General features: G+C 35.3%; 1 protein-coding gene across 5 annotated transcripts in view; it reads left to right on the top strand.

Annotated features, from left to right (window-relative positions):
- The window catches only part of LOC122402688 (solute carrier organic anion transporter family member 74D), a 182,393-nt gene that overhangs the window by 137,858 nt on the left and 20,201 nt on the right, over positions 1-24,334 (top strand). For 4 of the 5 annotated variants that reach the window (XM_043405678.1, XM_043405677.1, XM_043405680.1 and 1 more), the window contains 4 exons: positions 16,932-17,389; positions 17,912-18,258; positions 21,310-21,530; positions 22,483-22,623. In XM_043405678.1, coding sequence (XP_043261613.1) covers positions 17,072-17,389; positions 17,912-18,258; positions 21,310-21,530; positions 22,483-22,623 — 1,027 coding nt within the window. In that variant the 5' untranslated portion in view covers positions 16,932-17,071. Of the gene's footprint in view, positions 1-16,931; positions 17,390-17,574; positions 17,623-17,911; positions 18,259-21,309; positions 21,531-22,482; positions 22,624-24,334 lie in introns of those variants that run through there. The other variant, XM_043405681.1, reaches the window with a different exon arrangement.

Genomic DNA, 24,334 nt, shown 5'->3' with positions numbered 1-24,334 from the left:
TTTTTTCAGAATTTTTCACCGCAAAATGGATTTTTAAAAAATTCGAAAAGTATAAAAATATTTTTTTTTTATGGAAATTATTAAATGATCACGTTTATATTTTTACAGTGTTAGTGTCTTGTTATGATTATTAATCTATAATTTTTTCAGATTTTTAGAAATGGGGGAGCGATGTTGGAAAAATCAAAAACCGACATTTTTGGACAGTTTTGGTTTGAAGGGGGGCAGATAGAATCGAATACCGATTATTAGTTTATAAGAGAGAAGAGTATCGGTTAGATTGTTCACGAGCCAATCAGAGACTTGATCCCATCTCTAGCGTAGGCACACCTGTGCACCGTGTTCACCTGACTAGCATAATCCGGCAACTATAATGTGTTCACATCTAGCAACAAGCTCCGATGTGTTGCATCCGTGGGAGAGGTATGAAGCGCCGACCACGAAAGATCCATAACTCTACAAAGTACCTCGTAGGAATCGAACAGTTTCTCTTGGAAAATATCTGGCCAGTTTGAGTCCTATCTGGCCGATAGGTTTGATCCAAGTTCGGAGCCAGTTGGTCTCGAACCCACGTTTACGCGTATTTTAATTAAACCGTGTAGGTAAATATAGTATACAGGTCCTGAAACAGGAAAAATTCTTATGTAAATAAGAATATTACTCTTATAAAAATTCTTTTTTTCTTCTCACTTTTATTGCTTTTCTAAATGTCACGGGTACTTCAATGGCATGTACTTATTGGTTATACAGGGTGATCTATATCTACTCGATAAATATTTTCTATGTTATTCGAATGATTTAAAAAGAAAACTATTGCATCGCAAAAAATATTTTCTTCGAAGTTTACAAACTTTTTGTTATTTTTTTCAAACTAATCAAATATATTCTGTACTCCCACACTTACAGGAGACATTCAGGGTTTCTTTACAGAAAATTATAAAATTATTTAGGTAGTAATAATTGTCTTATCTGTTTTAATATTTTTATATTTAATATTACTCCAAATTTCTCGTATCATTGAAAACTTTTTATTTATATTATTTTACATATATTTATAATTTAGAACGAGTTTTCTGTACGTTCGTGTGATTTTAAATAGGTGTTTCATTTTCACAACTTTTTCAAGGCCTAAATTTCAATATCTTTGAAAAATCTTACTTTTCTATTCAAATAGTTATTGAATATCGTATTCCAATTCTTTATAGCTTGAGGTCTACTTAAACATGTAACGAAATGAGTCTTTTATGTAATTTCTTTGCAAAGAGAATTTTATTTTCGAACCAAGAATAATAATTGCACATTCAGACGTACGTACATATATAGGTTGAAAAAACTTTGTCAACGAATTGTAGCTTAGGCAAGAAAATATTAATGAAAAATTTTTGTTCGTTTTCTTTGGTAAATAAAATTGCGTAAATTTTGTTTTGTTGGTATGCTGGTGTTGATTGAATGGTCGTGGGATGTTGTAGAACCCCGGAGCCAAACACGTGGCTGGCCACGCGAGCCGCGGACACTCGGGAAACGCGGACACCAGAAGTGGGAACTAGGACTCGATCGTTGCTTGATCTTTTCTCGCTCGTCCCATACTTTCGTTCCTCGTGAGCGTTTCGTCATCGATTCTCGTGCGGGGGACTCGATATCGTGAATCTAACACCACGTGCTCGTCATCTTTACTATCGATTCAGCAAAACCATCGAAATTCTAGACAATCTGTGAACACTACGACGCCACCTCGCTAATCCTACAAATCTTCCTCCACAAGTTTCCACACAAATAACTAATAATTGATGCAACTTTAAACTCGCGAAAGAAAAAAAAAATATATATATATCGATAAAAAAGAAAAGCTGCGCGAGTGTTGGGAACGTTTGAACCACGTTTGTGGAAAGATTGAGATTTGTTTGCCTCGAAGTTGGTTTCGCGAGGAAATTTTCAGTCTCGTCAAGTTGAAAAGAAGGTTGTGGCGAGAGGCCGTGTTCGCAGTGGAACCGCGACGTAGCCGTGGCTAGTGTGTTATTTGCCAAAAAAGATGCTACCGATAGCAGTGGGTATGATTGTCGGTAATTTGCGGCGAGGTGCCACCACAGTCGCGAATACAATCTATTATTACATCACGGTGTGTCCAATATAATGCACTGTGGTTCGACGTTAGTATATTATAGCCACCATAATACGCTGTACTTTTGCGCCAGCGGTGTACCATTTGTACCGGGCTATTTCAATGTTTCTAGCAAAGTACGTTTCAATTCTCGATGCTGCAAGCTCGCCAGAAGACTCTGTCTTGCGGCCGAGCTTCCACTCCGCTTGGAATGTTGCTTGAGGTTGGAGATTGTTTGGAAGTCTTGCGGTGATCTCGAGAAATATAATGCTCTTGGTAACTTTCCATTCAATTGCGAAGGGTATAGCCGAATAAGGGAGTCAAATGTGCCCTTGAAATAAATAAATAGATCCATCGATAGAGCATCAAGAAAAAACGTTCTGTGCCAAATTTTAACCCTCTATCTTGTTTGGAAGGGTAGTTATTGAGAAAATTCGGATCAACGAATTTCTGCCTATTTCCCCTATTTAATCGAGTAAAAAAATTATGAAAAAAATCTGGTGCATTGTGGATATTGAGATACGTGTTTGAGAATTTTGTCCGATTTTTCGATTCCAAATCCTACGTGTGAAAAATTGAAAACGCAAAAAAACACAAAAAAATACGGATTTCGTATTGAAGCTTTCGAGCCACTAGATTTATATAATTACTGTAATAGCGTATTGTCATTGGTTATCTCCCTGAATTTTTTCAGATTTTTTAGTAGGGTGCGCCGTAGTAGGAAAAATGAAAGACCGATTTTTTCGACGTTTTTCGCGTGAAAAAGCATCTTATACTATGAATTTTTGTATTCTCTTTAATAGGTAACTATATTGTATGGTTTTAAACATTTCTATGTTGAACAGAACATTGTATACAAAAAGAAAAGTAAAAATTAGTCACGAAAAAAAGTGCTATGCACGATATACTGAGAAGTATCAACGGTATTTTCAAGAGCTACCATCGTGCAGTAAGTAATATGCTTGACTTTAAGACTGCTGCAAACTTTTTGACGCGCGTTCCCGCCCTGCTAAAGTACATTTTTTTTATTATATTAATTTTGTTTTTTTTTCAATTTCTAACTAAACGACAGTGAAAAACTTATTTGTTTATTAATATTTAAAAAATATTTTCACCTAAAATATACGCTCATATTCTTTTTATTGAAAAATCTTGCAGTAGGTACTGAAATTTTTGGACGAAATTAAACAATTTCCAATCATACTAAAAAAATTATATTTAGTTACAAGGATCGATTACAAGCATTTTAGGTGAATAGACATATCCCCGAAATCCTACGCGCTTTCGAGAAAATAATTCTTTACCGAAAATCTAATGTGAGGGTTCCTTGACATTTCATGCGAATCTTTAAAATGTCATAACTTCTGAACGTATTGAAGGATTTTAATGTTTGAAGCGGCAAATAACGCGTATTTTGGTGAAGAATATGTAGGCATTATAACAATAGTGAAAAAGTTGTTCCTTAATCCCGAAAAGTTAGAAAAACCCCATAAAAATGGTCCAATTTTCAAACGGCCATAACTCCTACAATAGTGAACATATTTCAATGAAAATTTTTTCTAAAGTAGAGCTCATCGGTGCCTATAAAAAAGTATTAGACATTTTTTCTGTAGAGCGTGAAACAAATTTATTAAAAATGAAAAACCTTTTTTTTAAGAAAAATCAACCCAGGGGGTAGGTGTCCAAATTTTTCGACGAAAAAAAAATTTCAAATCGTCCTGAAAAAATTATTTCTAGCTAAGGGGGTCAATTACAATTATTTTTGGTGAATAGATATACCCCCGAAATCCTACACAGTTTCGAGAAAAAATTCAAATAAATATATCGCGCATAGCACTTTTTTTTCGTGACTTATTTTTGCTTTTCTTCTTGTATACACTGTTCTGCTCAACATAGAAATGTTTAGAACCATACAATATAGTTATCTATTAAAGAGAATACAAAAATTCAAAGTATAAGAAGCTTTTTCACGCGAAAAATGTCGAAAAAATCGGTTTTTGATTTTTCCTACTACGGCGCACCCTACCAAAAAATCTGAAAAAATTCAGGGAGATAACCAATGACAATACGCATTTACAGTAATTATAGAAATCTAGTGTCCCGAAAGCTTCAATACGAAATCCGTATTTTTCTGTGTTTTTTTGCGTTTTCAATTTTTCACACGTAGGATTTGGAATCGAAAAATCGGAAAAAATTCAGGGAGATAACCAATGACAATACGCATTTACAGTAATTATAGAAATCTAGTGTCCCGAAAGCTTCAATACGAAATCCGTATTTTTCTGTGTTTTTTTGCGTTTTCAATTTTTCACACCTAGGATTTGGAATCGAAAAATCGGACAAAATTCTCAAACACGTATCTCAATAACCACAATGCACCAGATTTTTTTCATAATTTTTGTACTCGATTAAATAGGGGAAATATGCAGAAATTCGTTGATCCGAATTTTCTCAATAACTTCCCTTCCAAACAAGATAGAGGGTTAAAATTTGGCACAGAACGTTTTTTCTTTCACATTTGGTTCAAGGGCACATTTGACCCCCTTATTCGGCTATACCCTTTGGGGTCGAATATTCACTACCGATATAATATGTAAGAAATAAAATTTGCAAATAATTAAATACAGCAGTGTTTTGGAGAAAAATTCGTCGAGCAGTGGGCATATTTGATGGTATTTTTGTGGCGCGAATGATCGAGGAACGGGTAGAATGGAGGCTCGTTTCCTCTCTCGACGCGATTCACTTTCAATCGGCAGCTCCGATGCCGGCGAACGCGTGTCGCAAATCTTTGCAAATGCCTCCAAGAAAGTAAGTGGAAAGCAGCAAGATTTATATTCCACGTTGATGTTCCCAGCAAACTTGTTGAACCTGATCTTGAATCTGGTTTACGGTGATAGGCTCACGTGCACGTGGCGCGGGCAGTCGACGCCGAAGAATAATTCGAGCCACTTTTGTGGAACAATAAATAATAAACGGTGTTAAGAACTGGATGGAATCGACTGGAAATCATTTTAATGGTTCCGCGAGTTTTATTCCTATTTATCCTTGTTATTTCCGTGCGCTGATTGGCGTCAAGCGTTAATAGGATCAGAGTAATCGAAGAGAGAAGGGATCGTTGATCATGCCGTTCCTTTTCCTCGACTATGCACCACGCTCATTAAGCGAAAATATTACTCGATAAGCTCGTTTCTGTGTATGTACTCCTCGATTCGAAACATTTCTTCCAACATATCGAATATTATAGTGTTTTACAAGCTGTTCTACGTGCGAATTTAACGTTTTTCGTTGGTAATATTGAGACAAACGTAACCTTTTACTGATAATAATTGAAATTTCGATCAATTTATTATTTATACTTTCACTTATTGCATTTCGGATGCACTCGTTTCTGTTTTACCGGCAAATTACTTGAAACCATCGATAATAAAGAAACGTTTCAACGACACTTTTACCGATTAATCGAGTAATCTTCTTGTCAATTATTGGTGTTTTGCCATTAAAGATAGTATAATATTTATTTGAAAATCTGTACGATAGCATCGAAAGAAACTTTCAAGTTCACAGGTGAAGCTCGAGTTACCGCGAATAAAAAATGAGCTTTCGTTGCTTTTAAGCGCTCTAAAACACCCGCAGAGTTTTATCAAAATTAGATACCTCCATATGATGGACAATTTTTAACGAGAATCACTGATTAATCTACGAAGATTAGACCGTATGTAGTTGTAAAGCAGCACGCTATACAAAATAGTAGATTTGCTTAGAAGCCAAGAACCAATATCGAATGTCAAATTACAATTTATCGAGTTTTTAAATATTTTCAAATGACAACTACCAAAAGCAGTCAAACAACAAAAATTAATCGAAGATATAAGTTACTTTCGACGTTGTTATAGAAATGTGCTTTTGAAAATTATCTCTCCCCGTTCTAAAATGAAAAAAGAAGATTTTCTTATTTTTATACGAATAACTGACAAATGATTACAAGAATGTCAATAATATTTACTATACTACGTACGAATATGTTTGTAATATTCATCGGAAAAATCAGAAAAATATTCAAGGTTTTCAGATATCTTTTTCCAAGTATAATAAAAATAAATTGATAGGTTTATTTATTATTGAGGAGGTTCGAGTCGGAAGACTTATAATAAAAAATAATATATCATACTACTCATATATGTATAAAAACTGGTTGATTTTAAGAACGAAATTTTTAATTAATTAGAAGCAAAAGTTTATTCCTGGTGGTTCGATTTATTTCTGTGTCATATCATCTCGATCGGAGAATTCTTTGCGGAACACCTTGCGTAGAAGTAATTCGTGTGTGTGTGTGTGCGTGTTGCGTGCGAGCCACAGAGTGATTTGCATCGAGGTTTCAGTGTGTGATACGCGATATGTATCGCGTGTAAAAGGTTGTTAAATAACACGAGACGTGTGGAGAAGTTGCAGAATGATTTCCATCGAGAGTAGGAAACACGATGTGGTGTACATTGTAGTTACAGTCTGTTAAACGATTTTGTTCGAAAGTTTCAAACGGTATCGAAACGTACTCGTCGATTCCTTCGTCTATGCAGTAATTGGAACGCGTTACACACAGATATCAATGCATTTTCATGTTCCTAAAAGCTCACTGAACGCGAAGACGATAATCAACATTGAATTCGAAATCACGTTAACGACTATTTTAAAATTACGTGTCGTAAATTAAAAATATTTGCAAACCAAATTACACGAAATTACCGTGATCATTTTGGATTAATTAGGAAAATCCAGTCCACTGAAATCAACCTCAATTACCAGCAACAATAAACATCGTTCCTGAAATGACATCAGGCCCAATTAAGGCGGTTAATCGCTGCAACGATACATAATCCAATCTTTACAGACTGCCACCATAAAACCACGCCCTTACCCCCTCCTCCTCCTGCAAGATACTGCAAAAGAGCTTTGTACTTCAGCGACGATCGTTTAAAAAATTTCGGGGCGAACGCCTTTACCTATTTTCCTATATTTATCTTCTAAAATTTGAAATTTAAGTCTAGTTTAGTTTGGTGAAAAGTTTGAAGCACGATCGTATTTTTGAGACTTGAAACTTAAACAAACGTCTCGATACATTTAGTGTGCAATTTTGGTGCAAGGTGGGTCTGGGTTAATCATTTAATTCCAAGTTAAATCCAACTAAAATTATAGTCGAAACCAAGCCAACTCCGACATAAGTTTAAGTTACGATCAAAGTAGGTCCGAATCAAGCATAGGACCGGATTATCCAATCGTATTTAAATCCCTAAAAGGGTATAGCCGAATAAGGGGGTCAAATGTGCCCTTGAAACAAATGTGACATACGATGGATCCATCGATAGAGCATCACGTTGATATAATAAAATGAAGTTGAATTTGCTATTACGAGTATGAGCAAGATGGTTGCAAGCAGGGATAAAACGAGGAGCCATCGTTGTATCGGCCATGAGGCGGCGTTAATTTTATCCGCGAGCGTCACCTATCGAGCTCTATCTCGCTCGAAATACATAGCCCGGTTTTTTGTGGCCCGCGATATCGATTCCGAGCGGTAAAAATGGCGAGCGGGCAAAAAGTCGAGCAATTGATGGATTTTTATCGTTCGAGACCAGTCCTTTTCGATCGTCCGTGGCTCTCTGTACACACGGGCCGAACGAGCTGGTAAAAAGATGCTTTAAAAGGGCGATTGACCGTGAAAGGGTGGCAAAAAGTGTGCCACGGATACAGGACACGGCAGCATTGTCTCGACGAAGGCCAACACGACGATTCGACGCGGAAGGGACCGGACCCCCGTGTTCTCTGTTTCTCTTTGCCCCCTTTGCTCGATTTCGTCCTGTTGCCGGGCATTCTTACGTACCCGCGGGGTCGTTTCACGGCGAAACGATTACTTCGCGAGGAAACCCGTGAACGTGATACCGATTAAACCAGCGGCGCAGAATTTTTTCATTACTGGGCCAAATAAACATCTACCCCTACCCTTTCTTCCGATGATCCTTGAATCGTTTCCCACTAGTTAGTTAGTTAATTCGCTAAATTCTGCTGTGTAAATCAGCTATATGATGAGAAACTATCGACAGATTTCCATATTTATCCACCATTTAAAAAAGACAAAATAGTAGCTAAAAAAATTAATTATCGTATATGAGCCGTTTATTTTGAAAGTGGCCTAACTCCATTTTTCAATTTTTTTCCGGTTACCATGGTTACATGTACAAATGCGATAATTCTAGACGCATAAGTTTTCAGAGTTAGTTCAATAATTGAACCGTGTAGTTTGAAAGTGGCCTAACTCCATTTATACTTAAATCAAGATATTTACTATTGATAATGTCGGAAAGCAGTGATGAAGGTAATTCTAATTAATTAGTATTTACAAGTTAACCTCAGTTTTTGGACAATTGCGTGAGTTGAATAACCAGTACGTTTAATTAATATAAAACTTAAAATTTAATATTAAATTTTAGAAATTATTTCACACATGGGGAAGAACAGAATAGGACTATTTAGTTCAGATAGTGAAGAAGAAATAGTAACTAATGATTTAAAAAAAAATCGAAAAAGAAACAGAATTATAGAACAATATTCGTCTTCAGGGGATGAAGATACGAACAATAATGGAGAAAAGATCGATGAATCATACATCAAAAAAGTGCGAAAGATTAAACGGAATTCAGGAAAAAGATATAGTACTCAAACCGGAAATATTGTACTTGAAAAGATTTTCGAAAACAAAGATTGCCGTTGTCGGAATGCTTGCACAAAAAATTACGATGAAGAAGAAAGAAAGAATATTTTTGGGAAGTTTTGGGGTTTGGGAGATTTTAACAAAGAAAATGTATTGCTTTACGAAGTTGTCGAGCGCGAAATTGTGGAACGAAGACGTCCAACAAACGGAAAAGGTTCGCGAAGAAATTGGAGTTTTAAAGATATGGAAAATAAATTCAGTATTGTTTTTTTTTCAATTCGAAGCATCTTAAATTATGTTGAATAGACTTGGGCACCTTCGAATTTTATAATGAATCTGGTTGTTAATTTTGAAAGTGGCCTAACTCCATTCTTGATAAGAAAACGCATATTATTCGCTTAATAATTGCTACTATTTTAATAGGAACTATAAATTTAACATCCTTAGATACACTTAAGCGGTATGACTCATTAGTATCCTATACGAATATTTTTAAATTCATTGAAACGCAAACCCTTAAATATCTCGATTTGAAGATAAATGGACTTAGGCCACTTTCAAAATAAACGGCTCATTTAAAACTTGCGTTTATTGGCGATAGACACTATTTTAGATCTCTCCCTCCGTTACTACCATTTATCCAAATTTCGCCACGTGTTATTAGCTAGCCAATCGTCGTCAGATCAAGAGTTTTTATAGTTCACAGTATCACCACTAGGGGCATGGAACTATATTGTACGATGAAAATGGAGGTATAGATTGACCAGTAGCATATTTTATTTTATATGCATTTTTAAAAACTTCCTAATTATCAGACGTTAATTTTGAAAGTGGCCTAACTCCATTCTTGATAAGAAAACGCATATTATTCGCTTAATAATTGCCACTATTTCAATAGGAACTATAAATTTAACACCCTTAGATACACTTAAGCGGTATGACTCATTAGTATCCTATACGTATATTTTTAAATTCATTGAAACGCAAATCCTTAAATATCTCGATTTGAAGATAAATGGACTTGGGCCACTTTCAAAATAAACGGCTCATATGTTTAAAACAATAAACAGCGTCCTAACAACCGCTACTGCGAGGCGTGATTGCTAATAAATAGACTGCGGATCTTCATGCAAATTCAGATTTTTATTAATAAAATTGATGAAATTGGAGCTTTGTAGAGGGTTGTCTGAACCCCTAAATATAATAATTCGTATCTTTATATTTGTCAATATTAAATGCATTCGCTGTCTATTGACAACACAATTCAATTTTTATTCTTAACGTTTCCTTTATAACGAAGGCACGAGAATTGTCTCAGATTTTTTGCCGCGAAAACATTAATACATTCGCAGCCTGTGACGTAATTTTACGATATTTTTAAATCGACAACTGGTCCCCGCTTACGCAATTTTATGTAATTTTATATTTATAGTGGCGCAGATTTATTATTCGTATTTATGGTTTCTTATAATAAATTCATTTCGAGCTCGTCAACACAAGTATTTAAAAAAGGGAAATTTGTTTGCTCAAAGACAAAAATGTCCTTTCCTTTCTTAACGAATTATAACAAATAAAATTCAATTTCAATAAATTTTCATGCCAAGAAAAATATACAAATAAATTCTCGTGAATAAAAATGTAATTGGGTTGTAATTCCCGCGGCGAGTAATGTTAGGGCCCGCCGTGGCGCGTCGCTTCGCTCGCTGCTGCGGTGTGTTGTTGCTTGTGGCACGTGTTAAAGATGTAACCGCGTAAAAGTTTATTACTATTATATACTGTCTTTTATATTACTCCATTTGTGTATTCTATAAATATGTAACCTATTTTTTATTGCCTATATCTCAAATAAACTGTGTTCATATAAACTACACGTGCACTCTAACCCTGCTGCGCCATCAAAAAATCTATTCGTTAATTGGGAATAAATTTAATAGTTTTATTTGTCATTTAAAATAAAATCAATCCAATTCTGACCACATGGTTGTCACAAGAAGGGGTTGAAAATTATTTTTCCGGAGTAAATATGTATGTTTGGTAATATTATACACTTAAGCGGCATGACTCATTAGTATCCTATACGTATATTTTTAAATTCATTGAAACGCAAACCCTTAAATATCTCGATTTGAAGAGAAATGGACTTAGGCCACTTTCAAAATAAACTTCTCATATCTGATTCTTAATATGCTTTTCATTTGTCATTTCAGTGTTATGTTCTTAAAATTGAAGGTAATTTTCTGTTAAATGGTTTTATTGATTTTTAAATATCTTTGTTCTACATTTTACTTCCGGAGATGTTAAGAAAAATTTTTGGGTACCATTTGTACCATTTCTAATAATTTCTAAATGATTCATATAATATACTTAAAATTTAGTAAGCATTACTAAAGAAATTGATAATTGTATTCTTTACGCTGTAAAGAATATAACATATTTTATACGAAAGAAAATTTATTTTCCATAAATTAAAGCTTATAAAAAATGATCTGTGTTAACATACATTTATCCGAGAAAATATCGGTTTAAGAAATATACAGGGTGTCCCGTAGCATGTGTTCACATAAATTTGTGCCCTATTTGACCTTGTTCTCAAGTTATAGCGAGTTTCTTCCATTTACCCTTACAAAAAGTATTCAAAATGACTTTCTTGCATGTCTGAAGACGTTCTATCATTGACAGTATTACCCTTTCTGTGTGACAATTTAATACCTAGTAGTATTTACAGAATTAAAACACAAGATTGATCATCAAATACTGGACTCTGTTCGTAAATAGTCGAATCAGTCTTTCGAAAGAAATATTCCAACACACAATTCGCCATAACTTGAAAACAAGATCACACGTGACACATGTTTGTATGAACTTTAGTTCTTGTTTTTTTTTCGCCGAAATCTATATCTAAAACGATGATTATTATATTTTGGTTTTTTGCATACTAAAAGTTCCTTCGAACGACTGTTAGGAAAGTCTGTATAGAATTTGGGTTTTCGTCTCTCGAGACAGTAGTTGACTTTTGGGTCGCTCTATACGGCAACGTGCTGCACGCTGGCATTGAATCGTATTCGCGGTAGAATAGAGCAACTAACCAACTAACCACGAGACGTCAGTAGGACAGTGAAAGGCGACCTAGACCAAGTCTCTCCGCCGCAATGCTGCTGGAACTTGACAAACGTCGCTGTTTTCGTCTACTTGCGCGATGCTCGTCCGTGCCCCAGGTGTTCGCGCGCCGCCAAACATGCACTTTTCTTTTTTATTTTAAATGTCCTTTGTAATTAATATTTATTTCCAGACAGACACAGATTTAAGCGAATAATTTTTCTCGACACCTTTGTTATTTATTTAAAAATTCACTAGTCTTCGTACATGAACAACATAATCTTCGTGTCTTTTTCTTTTTTATCAAAATTCTCTTCGATAATAATCAAAACTGTTAATTTAATTTTATTACACTTGAGAAAAGAAATTTCGAAACCTTAAATCTTTTTCTAGGAATACTTTCGACTTACTAGTGTTCAACCATTCAATGAACAACAAGTTTTAGAATGGAGGGAGATAACTTGAAAAAGACATTTTTATAATAAAGTCGAAAAAGTAAGTTATATCTTGGATCAATCTCTGATTATTTAAATAGACAAGATAGAGGAAATGTTTCGCTATAAACAAGCATAGAGAGTAGAAAAATGTTCGTAATAAGAGAACGGAGGTTCGAGAAGGTCCTGGATTAGAATCGGTGAATTCCTCGATCGATGAATATTCATGGGGGGGGGCCGATTTCTTGTGAAATATTCGCGAGGTTGGTCGGGGAACGATTAAAAGCATGATTTCGGGACCGTGATTCATCGACGGGGCATCCGTGGCGGGTGACAGAATCGCGGATCGGGGCACGGTGCCGCGAAGGTTTTCACTTCGGGAGGCGAGTCGTCCGAAAAGGATTTACGATCGGCAAAAAGATGACCGCAATGGCGGCGTTTCGCCATTCGAGACCCGCCGCTTCGAGCTCGGGGAGAGCTCGACGCTCTTTTCCTCCGGGGGCCCTTTCGATTTCGTTCCGATTACAGCCTCGATATGTGTGTCGACATTGCCCCCCTTTAACCGGGCGAAAGTTCTCGGCTAATTGAACTTCTTAATCTTCGACTCGTTCGCGACGCTCGCCATCGCCCCTGGCAACTTCACCTTCTTCCACCGCCCCCTAAACTAATCACTTGCAACTAAAACTTTTATTACGTTTATTACTAAAACATCCATACCCCCCCAAACATCTCACGAACAAATTTCATTTAAAATATATTGTCTATTTTCTATAAAAATTGTTAGAGAATCGATGATATTGTTTTGTTTTTCTTTTGTATGCACACGTGTTTAATTTACTTCGAAATATACAGTGAGTGTAAAAAGTATTCGTACACCAGTCAATTTGAACAAAAACTTTGCGGAACTTTGTTTATTACAAAAGTATGGTAACAACAAACATGCATACATATTCTTAGAAATCTCGGGAACAAATCTCATTAACAACAAATTATTTATTTATATTTATTATGAAAATATTAACAGTAAATTGACCTAAAATATACGCGTAATAAGTATTCGTACACTTCTAATTTTACAACAAAAACTATAAATTTTAGTACATAAACGTAACAAAAATCAGTCTATTTGCTATTTAAGTATCTAGTGGGGTTTCCTTTAGATTCTATAATCGCTTTAAGCCTTTGTGGCATTGAATTTACTAAATTTTTGGTTATAGTACTAGAAATTTTGTTCCATTCCTCTAAAAATGGATTTTTTAAATCTTGTTTCGAAGAAATGTGATGTCTAACAGCTCGAATGGCCTATCAAGAGCGACAATAACTGTTTACGTTTGATTCAGTTGCATTTTATAGCGAACCAATGTGTTTATTATTTCATTGAAATCATTATTTCGAACTTGATCTGTTTTATTGCCTTAGAAGGCGTTAAGATTTTGTTAGATTGATGGATACATATATATATATAACGGTTTAATAATAATGAACAATACAGAAGCGATACATGTTGGTGCACGCAACAACGCACGACGACTACACAACAATCTCGGTGGAAAGCGACGCAACACTCATGCGCGCGTTCTCACTCGCGCACACTCCTCTGCGCATACTCACAGGCGCACGCTACGGGACGTGTGACAAACTTCCATCAGATTTTATTAGCTTCAAAGCAACATTGCAACAAAGTTCTTTTATCAAAACAGTTTCGAGTTGTTGGATCCCCATAGCAAAAGAACTATCGAATGCAAAGAATTAACCTTCTATAACACAGCGTCACTACAAGTCACTACATACCCATTATTTCCATTTTTTAAGTCTGATTTAATTTTTTGTAGAAGGTATTCTTTCGCAAAATGAAACAATTTGAGGGGGTTGCACATTAAATACATAATAAATATTACTAAATGCTAAAATATTGTTTACTGTCTCTGTTGGTGCAATGAACTCGTTAATAACTTGTACGTTTCGATTGAAAAGAGTAATGTATGAGTGGAAAAGTAGAATAATTGAAGGTGAGGCAACGTCACACCGTGTAAACGAAGGTCTAGGTTTGGGTTAGCGTCAGACACCATGGTGGAAAGATCGCAAATCACGTCGACTGGAAATCGTATAGTCCAATGGGAATCTATAAATTCTCGTGGATGTACACGAGGAGGGTTTTGGTCGAATAAATCGATTCGCAGAAGGTTGTTTGAACGACGCGCGCGGAATACACGCGAGGTACGCGCTGCACAACGTTAAACATTAATGGGTCAATGGCGCACTGAAACGACACTGCACAGTAAACACACTCGTATTCTTAGACAGTGTTTCGTAGGTTGGCTACCGTGCATGGCCAATTAATGTCCAAATAAAATCCCGGCCGTGCTACGTTCCACCGTGTTTTATTACCAGGCACAGCCAGAAACATTCGACAGGAAGTTTCACCGAGCCACCAGCACCCCTCGGAATCACTTGGCTCGTTAAAGAAAAACAATTCCTCGCATCTAACCGATCAGAGAAAGAGAGAGAGAGTTCCTCTTCTCTGCACTCGAGATTATGTAGAGTTCGATGAAACACAAGTGCGAATGCAGGAGTACATGACTAAATTGAAACCTATCGGAATTGTAATTTAAATTAGTCAATGTAGTATTGTTTAGAACACGTTCAACTCACGTGTAGTTTAAGTAAGAAGCGAGAGAGAAATGTTTTCGACCTAGGCTTGCTTAGACGCTGAGATGTTCGATATTTGGGTTTGGTAGGTCTTATACCAATACCTATACATATATGTAGTATATTCCATTGCACGCGTAATTAATTTTCAAAGTTGATTTTCTCGATTTTTTCTTAGTTTTTTACGTAGAATCATCCTCTTTCCTGTTATACCAGATTTTGTTCATATTTTCTATTCAGACACACAGTGATAAACGTGTGTGTTTTAATTTTGAATGCACAATAAAGGAGTGTTGTTACTGTTACTGTTTCGACGAGCGTTGCTAAGAATGAAATGATAATTTTCGAGTTGGATGATAAAAATAGTTGATTGGGTAGCTGTTGATTACCCGTTGTGTGCTCGAAGGCTTGTTCTGGTCTGCAAACTCCTACTCGGTATCAGTGAAAACCGCGTCGGCAGGATAGCCAGCGGAATGGAACGCGAGGGAAATGAGGAAAGTCGGGCACCGATGAAAGTGAGAGGATGCAGGGGCTACAGGGCGTTTCAGTCAAGTTGTTTCTTTTCTGTCACTCGCAGGGAGAAAGGAGTCGAACCGCGGATAGTTTTCGTTCTGCGTTCTACTCGATTTCGTATTTAATACCAGTTCTCACGATCGCTAATTGCTTTTCAAACTTCCAGGTGAAAAGTTGAGAAATTCCCTCGCGAATTTCCACAATTCGTTTCCTCGAAAATCTATAAAATTCTATTCGTGTTCCTGCAAAAAATAAGTCGAGATTTTCGAGTAAAATTTCTACCAAGTATCTTTATTTTTCAAAATAACACGTCGTTGTTCATTGCTACTATTTTTATTTTCTATTCGATTAGAATGAGATCGTTAAGTGTGAAACCATTACTTTCTAAAATTAATTAATGTTAAAAAAGGAACATGTGGTTATTTTCGAGCTCTCTTAATTTTTGATAATTGGATTAAATTCTCACGCGTTGGTTTTATTAGTCACATATGTAACACTGTAAATAATAACGATATTTTCTACGTATGGATGGGTTTCCATGGATGTTTGAAAAAGGTAAAGGTCGTGGAATCTTATTCGGCACGGAACAAAGCCGATCGCAATTTCGGGGAAACGTGGTAGGTGACTCGAAAGAGCAGCCGTTATAAATAATGCCGTGACGCACATAAGTTAGACATTTAAAAATACAAAATGCATCTCGAAACCGTTCCGAACGAATGATAAATCGAGGACGTGATTTTTAAGATTTATTTCTGGACACCTTTTCGCCCACTTTTTTTGCGTCCAAGTCGAGTCACTGTAGTTGGAAAAACTCGTCATCGGAAGACGAATGAATGGCGAACAAACATCGATTGCTCTTTTACGAGCATCAGAACGGTTTTTAAAAGCCAACGATACGGTCAAAAATCAATTTAAAGTTACATCGATCGGTTGAAATACGATCCTAGTGGAACTGATATTTCTAGGCGTTATTTTTCTTATTGGATGTAACCAGTATTTTATATTTTATTTATAAAAATAATGATGCATTTTATATTAAAATTTTTAAGAAATACAATGATCAACATATACAACAATTTTTAATTATTTTTAATGAGTAAAATTGCATCTATAAATTGAATTTCAGCCCATATTGGTTTAAAATGAAGATCAGACAAGCGTCAAAATGTTAATTGAAAAATGTATTTTATTCGAAGCATGAAAACATTTAATATCGTTACTTTGAAAAAACGGATGCAATCTTTAATCTAGAAACCGTAATACATATAATATAAATGCATTATAAGAAATATTTAATATGAAAAGCGTGAAAATTGTCTGCGACTCGAAAGAATATCAACACAAATGAAATATAACTGTAAGAAAAGTTATGCTAGTGAAATAAACAGTGATAAAATTAAGACTCGTCCGTCTAATGATAGATTTTCGTCTCTGATTGCAGGTTGAGCGTTCGAATGCAAAAGGTTTGAACGACCGCGAGGGTTCTCCGACGAGAAAGAACCCGGATAGAGTGGCAGAAAGGAGGCAGAACAAAAATCAAGAGGGAAGCGAATCACTCAGAGTGACGGTTCATCTTCGACGATGGCTGGCGAGGACACGCAGATCCTGGCGAACGGAAACGTTGAGGCACTCACGATTATCTCGCCGAAGATGGCGAACGGGAACGGGCTGATTTGCGGGAAACAGCACAACAACAACGGCTCGATACCGAACGGGAAGCTTCACGAGATCGGCACCACGGAAAACGGAAAGCTGATCATGTCCGACGAGAAGTCGAGCAGCCTTCACACGGAATTCGACGACGCTGACGTCTCCTGCGGCTGGGGTCCCTGCAGGCCACGGTGGCTTCAGTATTTTGCCACCAAGCAAGCCTTCTTGGTCACCTTCTGCATCACTTGGGTCAGTTTTTATCCTTTCACCCAGCATCTTTACTTTGCAGCTTTTATACACGTGTTTAAAATTCACTGGCTTAACAACAACAGACTACGAAAGCCACTCAAGTTTCCATTCTTTTGATATAACAAAAGACAGACCAACTCGCCTCATTTGACTCGTTCTCCCGATTTCTTCCACGGTGGCTTCAGTATTTTGCCACCAAGCAAGCCTTCTTGGTCACCTTCTGCATCACTTGGGTCAGTTTTTATCCTTTCACCCAGCATCTTTACTTTGCAGCTTTTATACACGTGTTTAAAATTCACTGGCTTAACAACAACAGACTACGAAAGCCACTCAAGTTTCCATTCTATTGATATAACTAAAGACAGACCACCTCGCCTCATTTGACTCGTTCTCCCGATTTCTCGTTCCCAAAGAAAGATCTATCTCTGTTTAGCGAACAAACAAGCAATTTCGAACATTTTAAAGGATCAGCAGAGTTGTTCCATAGTGTGAAACGCTAACTGGTCGCTGTTCCGATTGCAGGTCCTCCAGGGCATGTATTACACGTACTTCGTCTCGGTGATCACGACGATCGAGAAGCTCTTTCAGATCCAGTCGAAGACCACCGGTATCATAATGTCGGCGACGGAGATCGGTCAAATCGGTTCCTCTCTCCTGCTCACGTACTACGGGGGCCAAGGTCATCGGCCTAAGTGGATCGCTTGGGGCATGATCCTGTTCGCGGTGAGCTCGTTCACCTGCTCGATGCCCCATTTCATCTTTGGCGAACAGCTGATCCACCAGAACGAGAGGTTTTTCAGCGGCGTCGAGCCTGTGCCCGCGAACCTCTGCAAGCTGCACCCACGACCGGAGAACTTCACGCTGGACGGGTGAGTCCTAATTTACCCTAAACAATCTACCACTTTACCATACATCCAATAACCAGACTCTACGGATCTTTCTCCAAATTCATTGTTGGAAATCCTATAAATACAATACAAAACTGAAACGACTACTGTAGAATAGGCGTTATTGTACCTGTGGATGTATAAAAGAATTCATAATATCCGGAATCTAGATACATATATGAGCCGTTTATTTTGAAACTGGCCTAACTCCATTTTACAATTTTTTTCCGGTTACCATGGTTACATATACAAATGCGATAATTCTAGACGCATAAGTTTTCAGAGTTAGTACAATAATTGAACCGTGTAGTTTGAAAGTGGCCTAACTCCATTTATACTTAAATCAAGATATTTACTATTGATAATGTCGGAAAGCAGTGATGAAGGTAATTCTAATTAATTAATATTTTCAAGTTAACCTCAGTTTTTGGACAATTGCGTTAGTTGAATAACCAGTACGTTTAATTAATATAAAACTTAAATATTAAATTTTAGAAATTATTTCACACATGGGGAAGAACAGAATAGGACTATTTAGTTCAGATAGTGAAGAAGAAATAGTAACTAATGATTTAAAAAAAAAATCGAAAAAGAAACAGAATTATAGAACAATATTCGTCTTCAGGGGATGAAGATACGAACAATAATGGAGAAAAGATCGATGAATCATACATCGAAAAAGTGCGAAAGATTAAACGGAATTCAGGAAAAAGATATTGTACTCAAACCGGAAATATTGTACTTGAAAAGATTTTCGAAAACAAAGATTGCCGTTGTCGGAATGCTTGCACAAAAAATTACGACGAAGAAGAAAGAAAGAATATTTTTGGGAAGTTTTGGGTTTTGGGAGATTTTAATAAAGAAAATGTATTGCTTTACGAAGTTGTCGAGCGCAAAATTGTGGAACGAAGACGTCCAACAAACGGAAAAGGTTCGCGAAGAAATTGGAGTTTTAAAGATATGGAAAATAAATTCAGTATTGTTTTTTTTCAATTCGAAGCATCTTAAATTATGTTGAATGGACTTGGGCACCTTCGAATTTTATAATGAATCTGGTTGTTAATTTTGAAAGTGGCCTAACTCCATTCTTGATAAGAAAACGCATATTATTCGCTTAATAATTGCCACTATTTTAATAGGAACTATAAATTTAACACCCTTAGATACACTTAAGCGGTATGACTCATTAGTATCCTATACGTATATTTTTAAATTCATTGAAACGCAAATCCTTAAATATCTCGATTTGAAGATAAATGGACTTAGGCCACTTTCAAAATAAACGGCTCATTTAAAACTTGCGTTTATTGGCGATAGACACTATTTTAGATCTCTCCCTCCGTTACTACCATTTATCCAAATTTCGCCACGTGTTATTAGCTAGCCAATCGTCGTCAGATCAAGAGTTTTTATAGTTCACAGTATCACCACTAGGGGCATGGAACTATATTGTACAATGAAAATGGAGGTATAGATTGACCAGTAGCATATTTTATTTTATATGCATTTTTAAAAACTTCCTAATTATCAGACGTTAATTTTGAAAGTGGCCTAACTCCATTCTTGATAAGAAAACGCATATTATTCGCTTAATAATTGCCACTATTTTAATAGGAACTATAAATTTAACACCCTTAGATACACTTAAGCGGTATGACTTATTAGTATCCTATACGTATATTTTTAAATTCATTGAAACGCAAATCCTTAAATATCTCGATTTGAAGATAAATGGACTTGGGCCACTTTCAAAATAAACGTCTTATATGTTTAAAACAATAAACAGCGTCCTAACAACCGCTACTGCGAGGCGTGATTGCTAATAAATAGACTGCGGATCTTCATGCAAATTCAGATTTTTATTAATAAAATTGATGAAATTGGAGCTTTGTAGGGGGTTGTCTGAACCCCTAAATATAATAATTCGTATCTTTATATTTGTCAATATTAAATGCATTCGCTGTCTATTGACAACACAATTCAATTTTTATTCTTAACGTTTCCTTTATAACGAAGGCACGAGAATTGTCTCAGATTTTTTGCCACGAAAACATTAATACATTCGCAGCCTGTGACGTAATTTTACGATATTTTTAAATCGACAACTGGTCCCCGCTTACGCAATTTTATGTAATTTTATATTTATAGTGGCGCAGATTTATTATTCGTATTTATGGTTTCTTATAATAAATTCATTTCGAGCTCGTCAAAACAAGTATTTAAAAAAGGGAAATTTGTTTGCTCAAAGACAAAAATGTCCTTTCCTTTCTTAACGAATTATAACAAATAAAATTCAATTTCAATAAATTTTCATGCCAAGAAAAATATACAAATAAATTCTCGTGAATAAAAATGTAATTGGGTTGTAATTCCCGCGGCGAGTAATGTTAGGGCCCGCCGTGGCGCGTCGCTTCGCTCGCTGCTGCGGTGTGTTGTTGCTTGTGGCACGTGTTAAAGATGTAACCGCGTAAAAGTTTATTACTATTATATACTGTCTTTTATATTACTCCGTTTGTGTATTCTATAAATATATAACCTATTTTTTATTGCCTATATCTCAAATAAACTGTGTTCATATAAACTACACGTGCACTCTAACCCTGCTGCGCCATAAAAAAATCTATTCGTTAATTGGGAATAAATTTAATAGTTTTATTTGTCATTTAAAATGAAATCAATCCAATTCTGACCACATGGTTGTCACACGAAGGGGTTGAAAATTATTTTCCCGGAGTAAATATGTATGTTTGGTAATATTATACACAAGTGTATGTAACGTATGTTTAGCGAAACTTTTATCAGTGTTCTCAAAATTCCTCTGCAATGTTCCTCGACCCATTTCTTTATCGATCGAACCTTTTTTAAGTGGAGCACTGGTGTCGTTCGATATCCGCCCACTGACCTTTTATTTATAAATAAAAGGTAGACGTAGCTGCAAGCGTACCTTCAACCTTATTACACGATTATTATTGCCTCGAATTGATCGAGTTACCGCATTGTAACGGCAATATTTGGTTTGTTTTCGATTTAAAGGTCGCTCTCGTCGCCGTTACCAACGCAAGTTGACACGATAAAATACTGCGAGAACGAATTCAAAACGAAGCAGCTGATACAGACCAAAATCACCACGGTGGTTCTAGCGATATTTTTCGTCTCTTTATTGGGGGTTGGTATGGGCCAGACGGCAGTTTACACACTTGGAATTCCTTACATGGATGACAATGTGGCTAGCAGAGAAAGTCCTCTGTATTTTGGTAAGAAATTTATTATTATTCTCATCTTACACAGAACAAAAGAACCAGCTGAAATTTCCCTATTATCAAATAAAAACAAAATTTACTATAATTTTATTCTACATTTCGAACAATACGTTCTAATTAATATAAAATAAAGTGAAATGTACAGAGTAGTAAAAATGTAGCAATAATAACAAAATTAAATTTTACAGATTAACTGTTTCTAAATTTGCATTTCTAAAGAATGATACGTATGTACATTGATTGAATTTATTTGTCTCTGAAAACAATAGAGACAGAAATATGTCGTTTTATATGATAAAAGAACTGTATCTATTAAGTTGAATTAAAACAGAATTGATTTTCTTTTATATGTCAAATGTAACATATTGAAATGATATTGTTATGGTTGATGTTCAATTATGTAAATTTATTGTATTTAAAATATTTGAATATTTGAATCAAATGAAATTGTTTGAAACGAATTGTTTTCTTTAATTTTATTTTGCTATAATTCAAAACAGATTAATTTTTTAGTTAGAATTAAGACTCTTTTTGTGAATTTAAAGAATCGATTGCAGATAAGGCATTTTAATAGAACAATGAAAAAGGAAACCTTAAATCCATTTTTCTTAAACTAAAATATCGCGTTGCATAAGTGTTATATAATATTAATTGTAATTGGGTTACAATTCCCGCGGCGAGTAATGTTAGGGCCCGCCGTGGCGCGTCGCTTCGCTCGCTGCTGCGAGTTTGTTGTTGCCTGTGGGACGTGTTAAAGATGTAACCGCGTAAAAGTAATTAATTCTATGTTATATTTATAGCAACACCGAAAGTTTCGAATTAGTCGAAGTCGAAAGAATTTCAAATATTGTAATTAGTCGAAATTGATAGAATTTTTGTGTATCGCGTTCCAAGGTCTGCGTACTGGCGTTTAAACATTATGCCTATACATAATACTTTGTTACAGCGATCACCATCGGAGTGAGGATCCTGGGTCCAGCGCTAGGCTTCATTCTGGGTTCATTTTGCACGATGATTTATGCGGATTTGTCGACGAATCCGCAAATCACGCCGACGGATCCGAGATGGGTCGGAGCATGGTGGCTTGGTAAATTTAAATCCATTGAATATATTCACTTACACAAAGATAACGCTATAACCAAAGAAAAGCCCCGAAGCATAATTACTGTTCATTCTCGACGATATTCAGTCGGGCTCCTTCCATTCGATATTTTCACCTTCTCTCTTAATTTAAACTTTTATTCATCAATCACTGTTCACTATTCCCAGACACATCGGTTTACAAGATAATCAAATCTGAAACTTTATCAAATTTTTCAACTTTTCAATAAGTAACACTGTTGTATCGTTCATTAACCATAGTCTTGTTGAACAGTGAAAGTAAAATACAATTTTTTACGAGACCTTCGAAAGTAAAGTTAAATTCTAGTCAGTAATTTCTCGTGTTTGTTGGTCGAATAAACAGAAAATTTATAATACAGAATATATGTATTTTCATCTACGTATATCAACAAGGAAGGAGCTGGTACCTTATCGATCACTAAATAATTTAGTTAAATTCAAAAATATTAGTGTTTTAGTATATTTTAAAACTATATATTTACATTTTTAAATTTATATTCAATTTAATGAATTTTTCTTTGTTTCGTTATAAAAAAGTCACTATTGGACTTTCCAGAGCATCCGATATATTATAAATTTAAATCGATAAAATTTCTTTGATATTAAATAATTCTTTTTTCAACGATCTGTCTATTTTTGATACTTTTATTAGCGATAACAAAAAACTTTTCAATAAAAAAGAAAATATTAACAGAAATATTTTTTCTTTGCATAATATATGTATAAGTTAAATGAGAAACGAGATTATTTTGTTGCACAATATATACAATATTCAATATAACATAGTACAATACCAATTACAATTAAAGTTGCATTTTAAACATTATTTTCTTATATTATTGAATAATACTTTTTCAAAATGACATACGCGAGGTTTCGCAAGAGAAACATTACGTTATCTTATTAATATTGCAAATTATTTTGTCGAACAATGAATATTACTAGCGTCTCGAGCTTCTTATCTTCGCTAATAATTATGGATCATTTGTTAAACCTACTCCAGCTTCAGTATATCGAGATTTTTCTTTTTGGTAATAGTAATTAAAAAAATATTCTATTTTTAGTATATCGAGATTTTTCTTTTTGGTAATAGTAATTTAAAAAATATTCTATTTTTAGTACAATGAGATTTTTCTTTTTGGTAATAAAAAATTAAAAAAATATTCTATTTTAAGAAAATCTATCGATTGTACGCGACTCTTTTTGCTGATAAATAAGTAATCGTATATTAACGGATTCTAATCGACGAATTCCAGTTGAGAAAGAAGTATAAAATATTGATCGATATTTTTTAAATGAAATGATTTGAGGATGGGCAATTTGTAGAGACGTTACTTTTAATTCGTTGGACGTCGTTGGACGCCATATTAACGCGAACCGAGCAACTTACCAGCAACACGAAACAGAGAAAAAAAAGAAGGTGGAATTCGGTGTTTCAGGTTTTATTAATAGTTTAACGTCGCATCAACTACATGGTTATGGTGCTAATATCCGCCATGATGCTTTTTCAAAATGACATACGCGAGGTTTCACAAGAGAAATATTATGTTATCTTATTAATATTGCAAATTATTTTGTCGAACAATGAATATTACTATAGCGTCTTGAGCTTCTCTAATAATTATGGGTCATTTGTTAACCTACTCCAGCTTCAGTATATCGAGATTTTTCTTTTT

The sequence above is a fragment of the Colletes gigas genome, unplaced genomic scaffold (genome assembly GCF_013123115.1).
Source record: "Colletes gigas isolate AHSC1104 unplaced genomic scaffold, ASM1312311v1 Colletes_gigas_Sc00038, whole genome shotgun sequence".
Lineage (NCBI taxonomy): Eukaryota > Metazoa > Arthropoda > Insecta > Hymenoptera > Colletidae > Colletes > Colletes gigas.
Note: the sequence above shows the minus strand (reverse complement) of the source record. Positions and strands in the feature narration are given on the sequence as shown.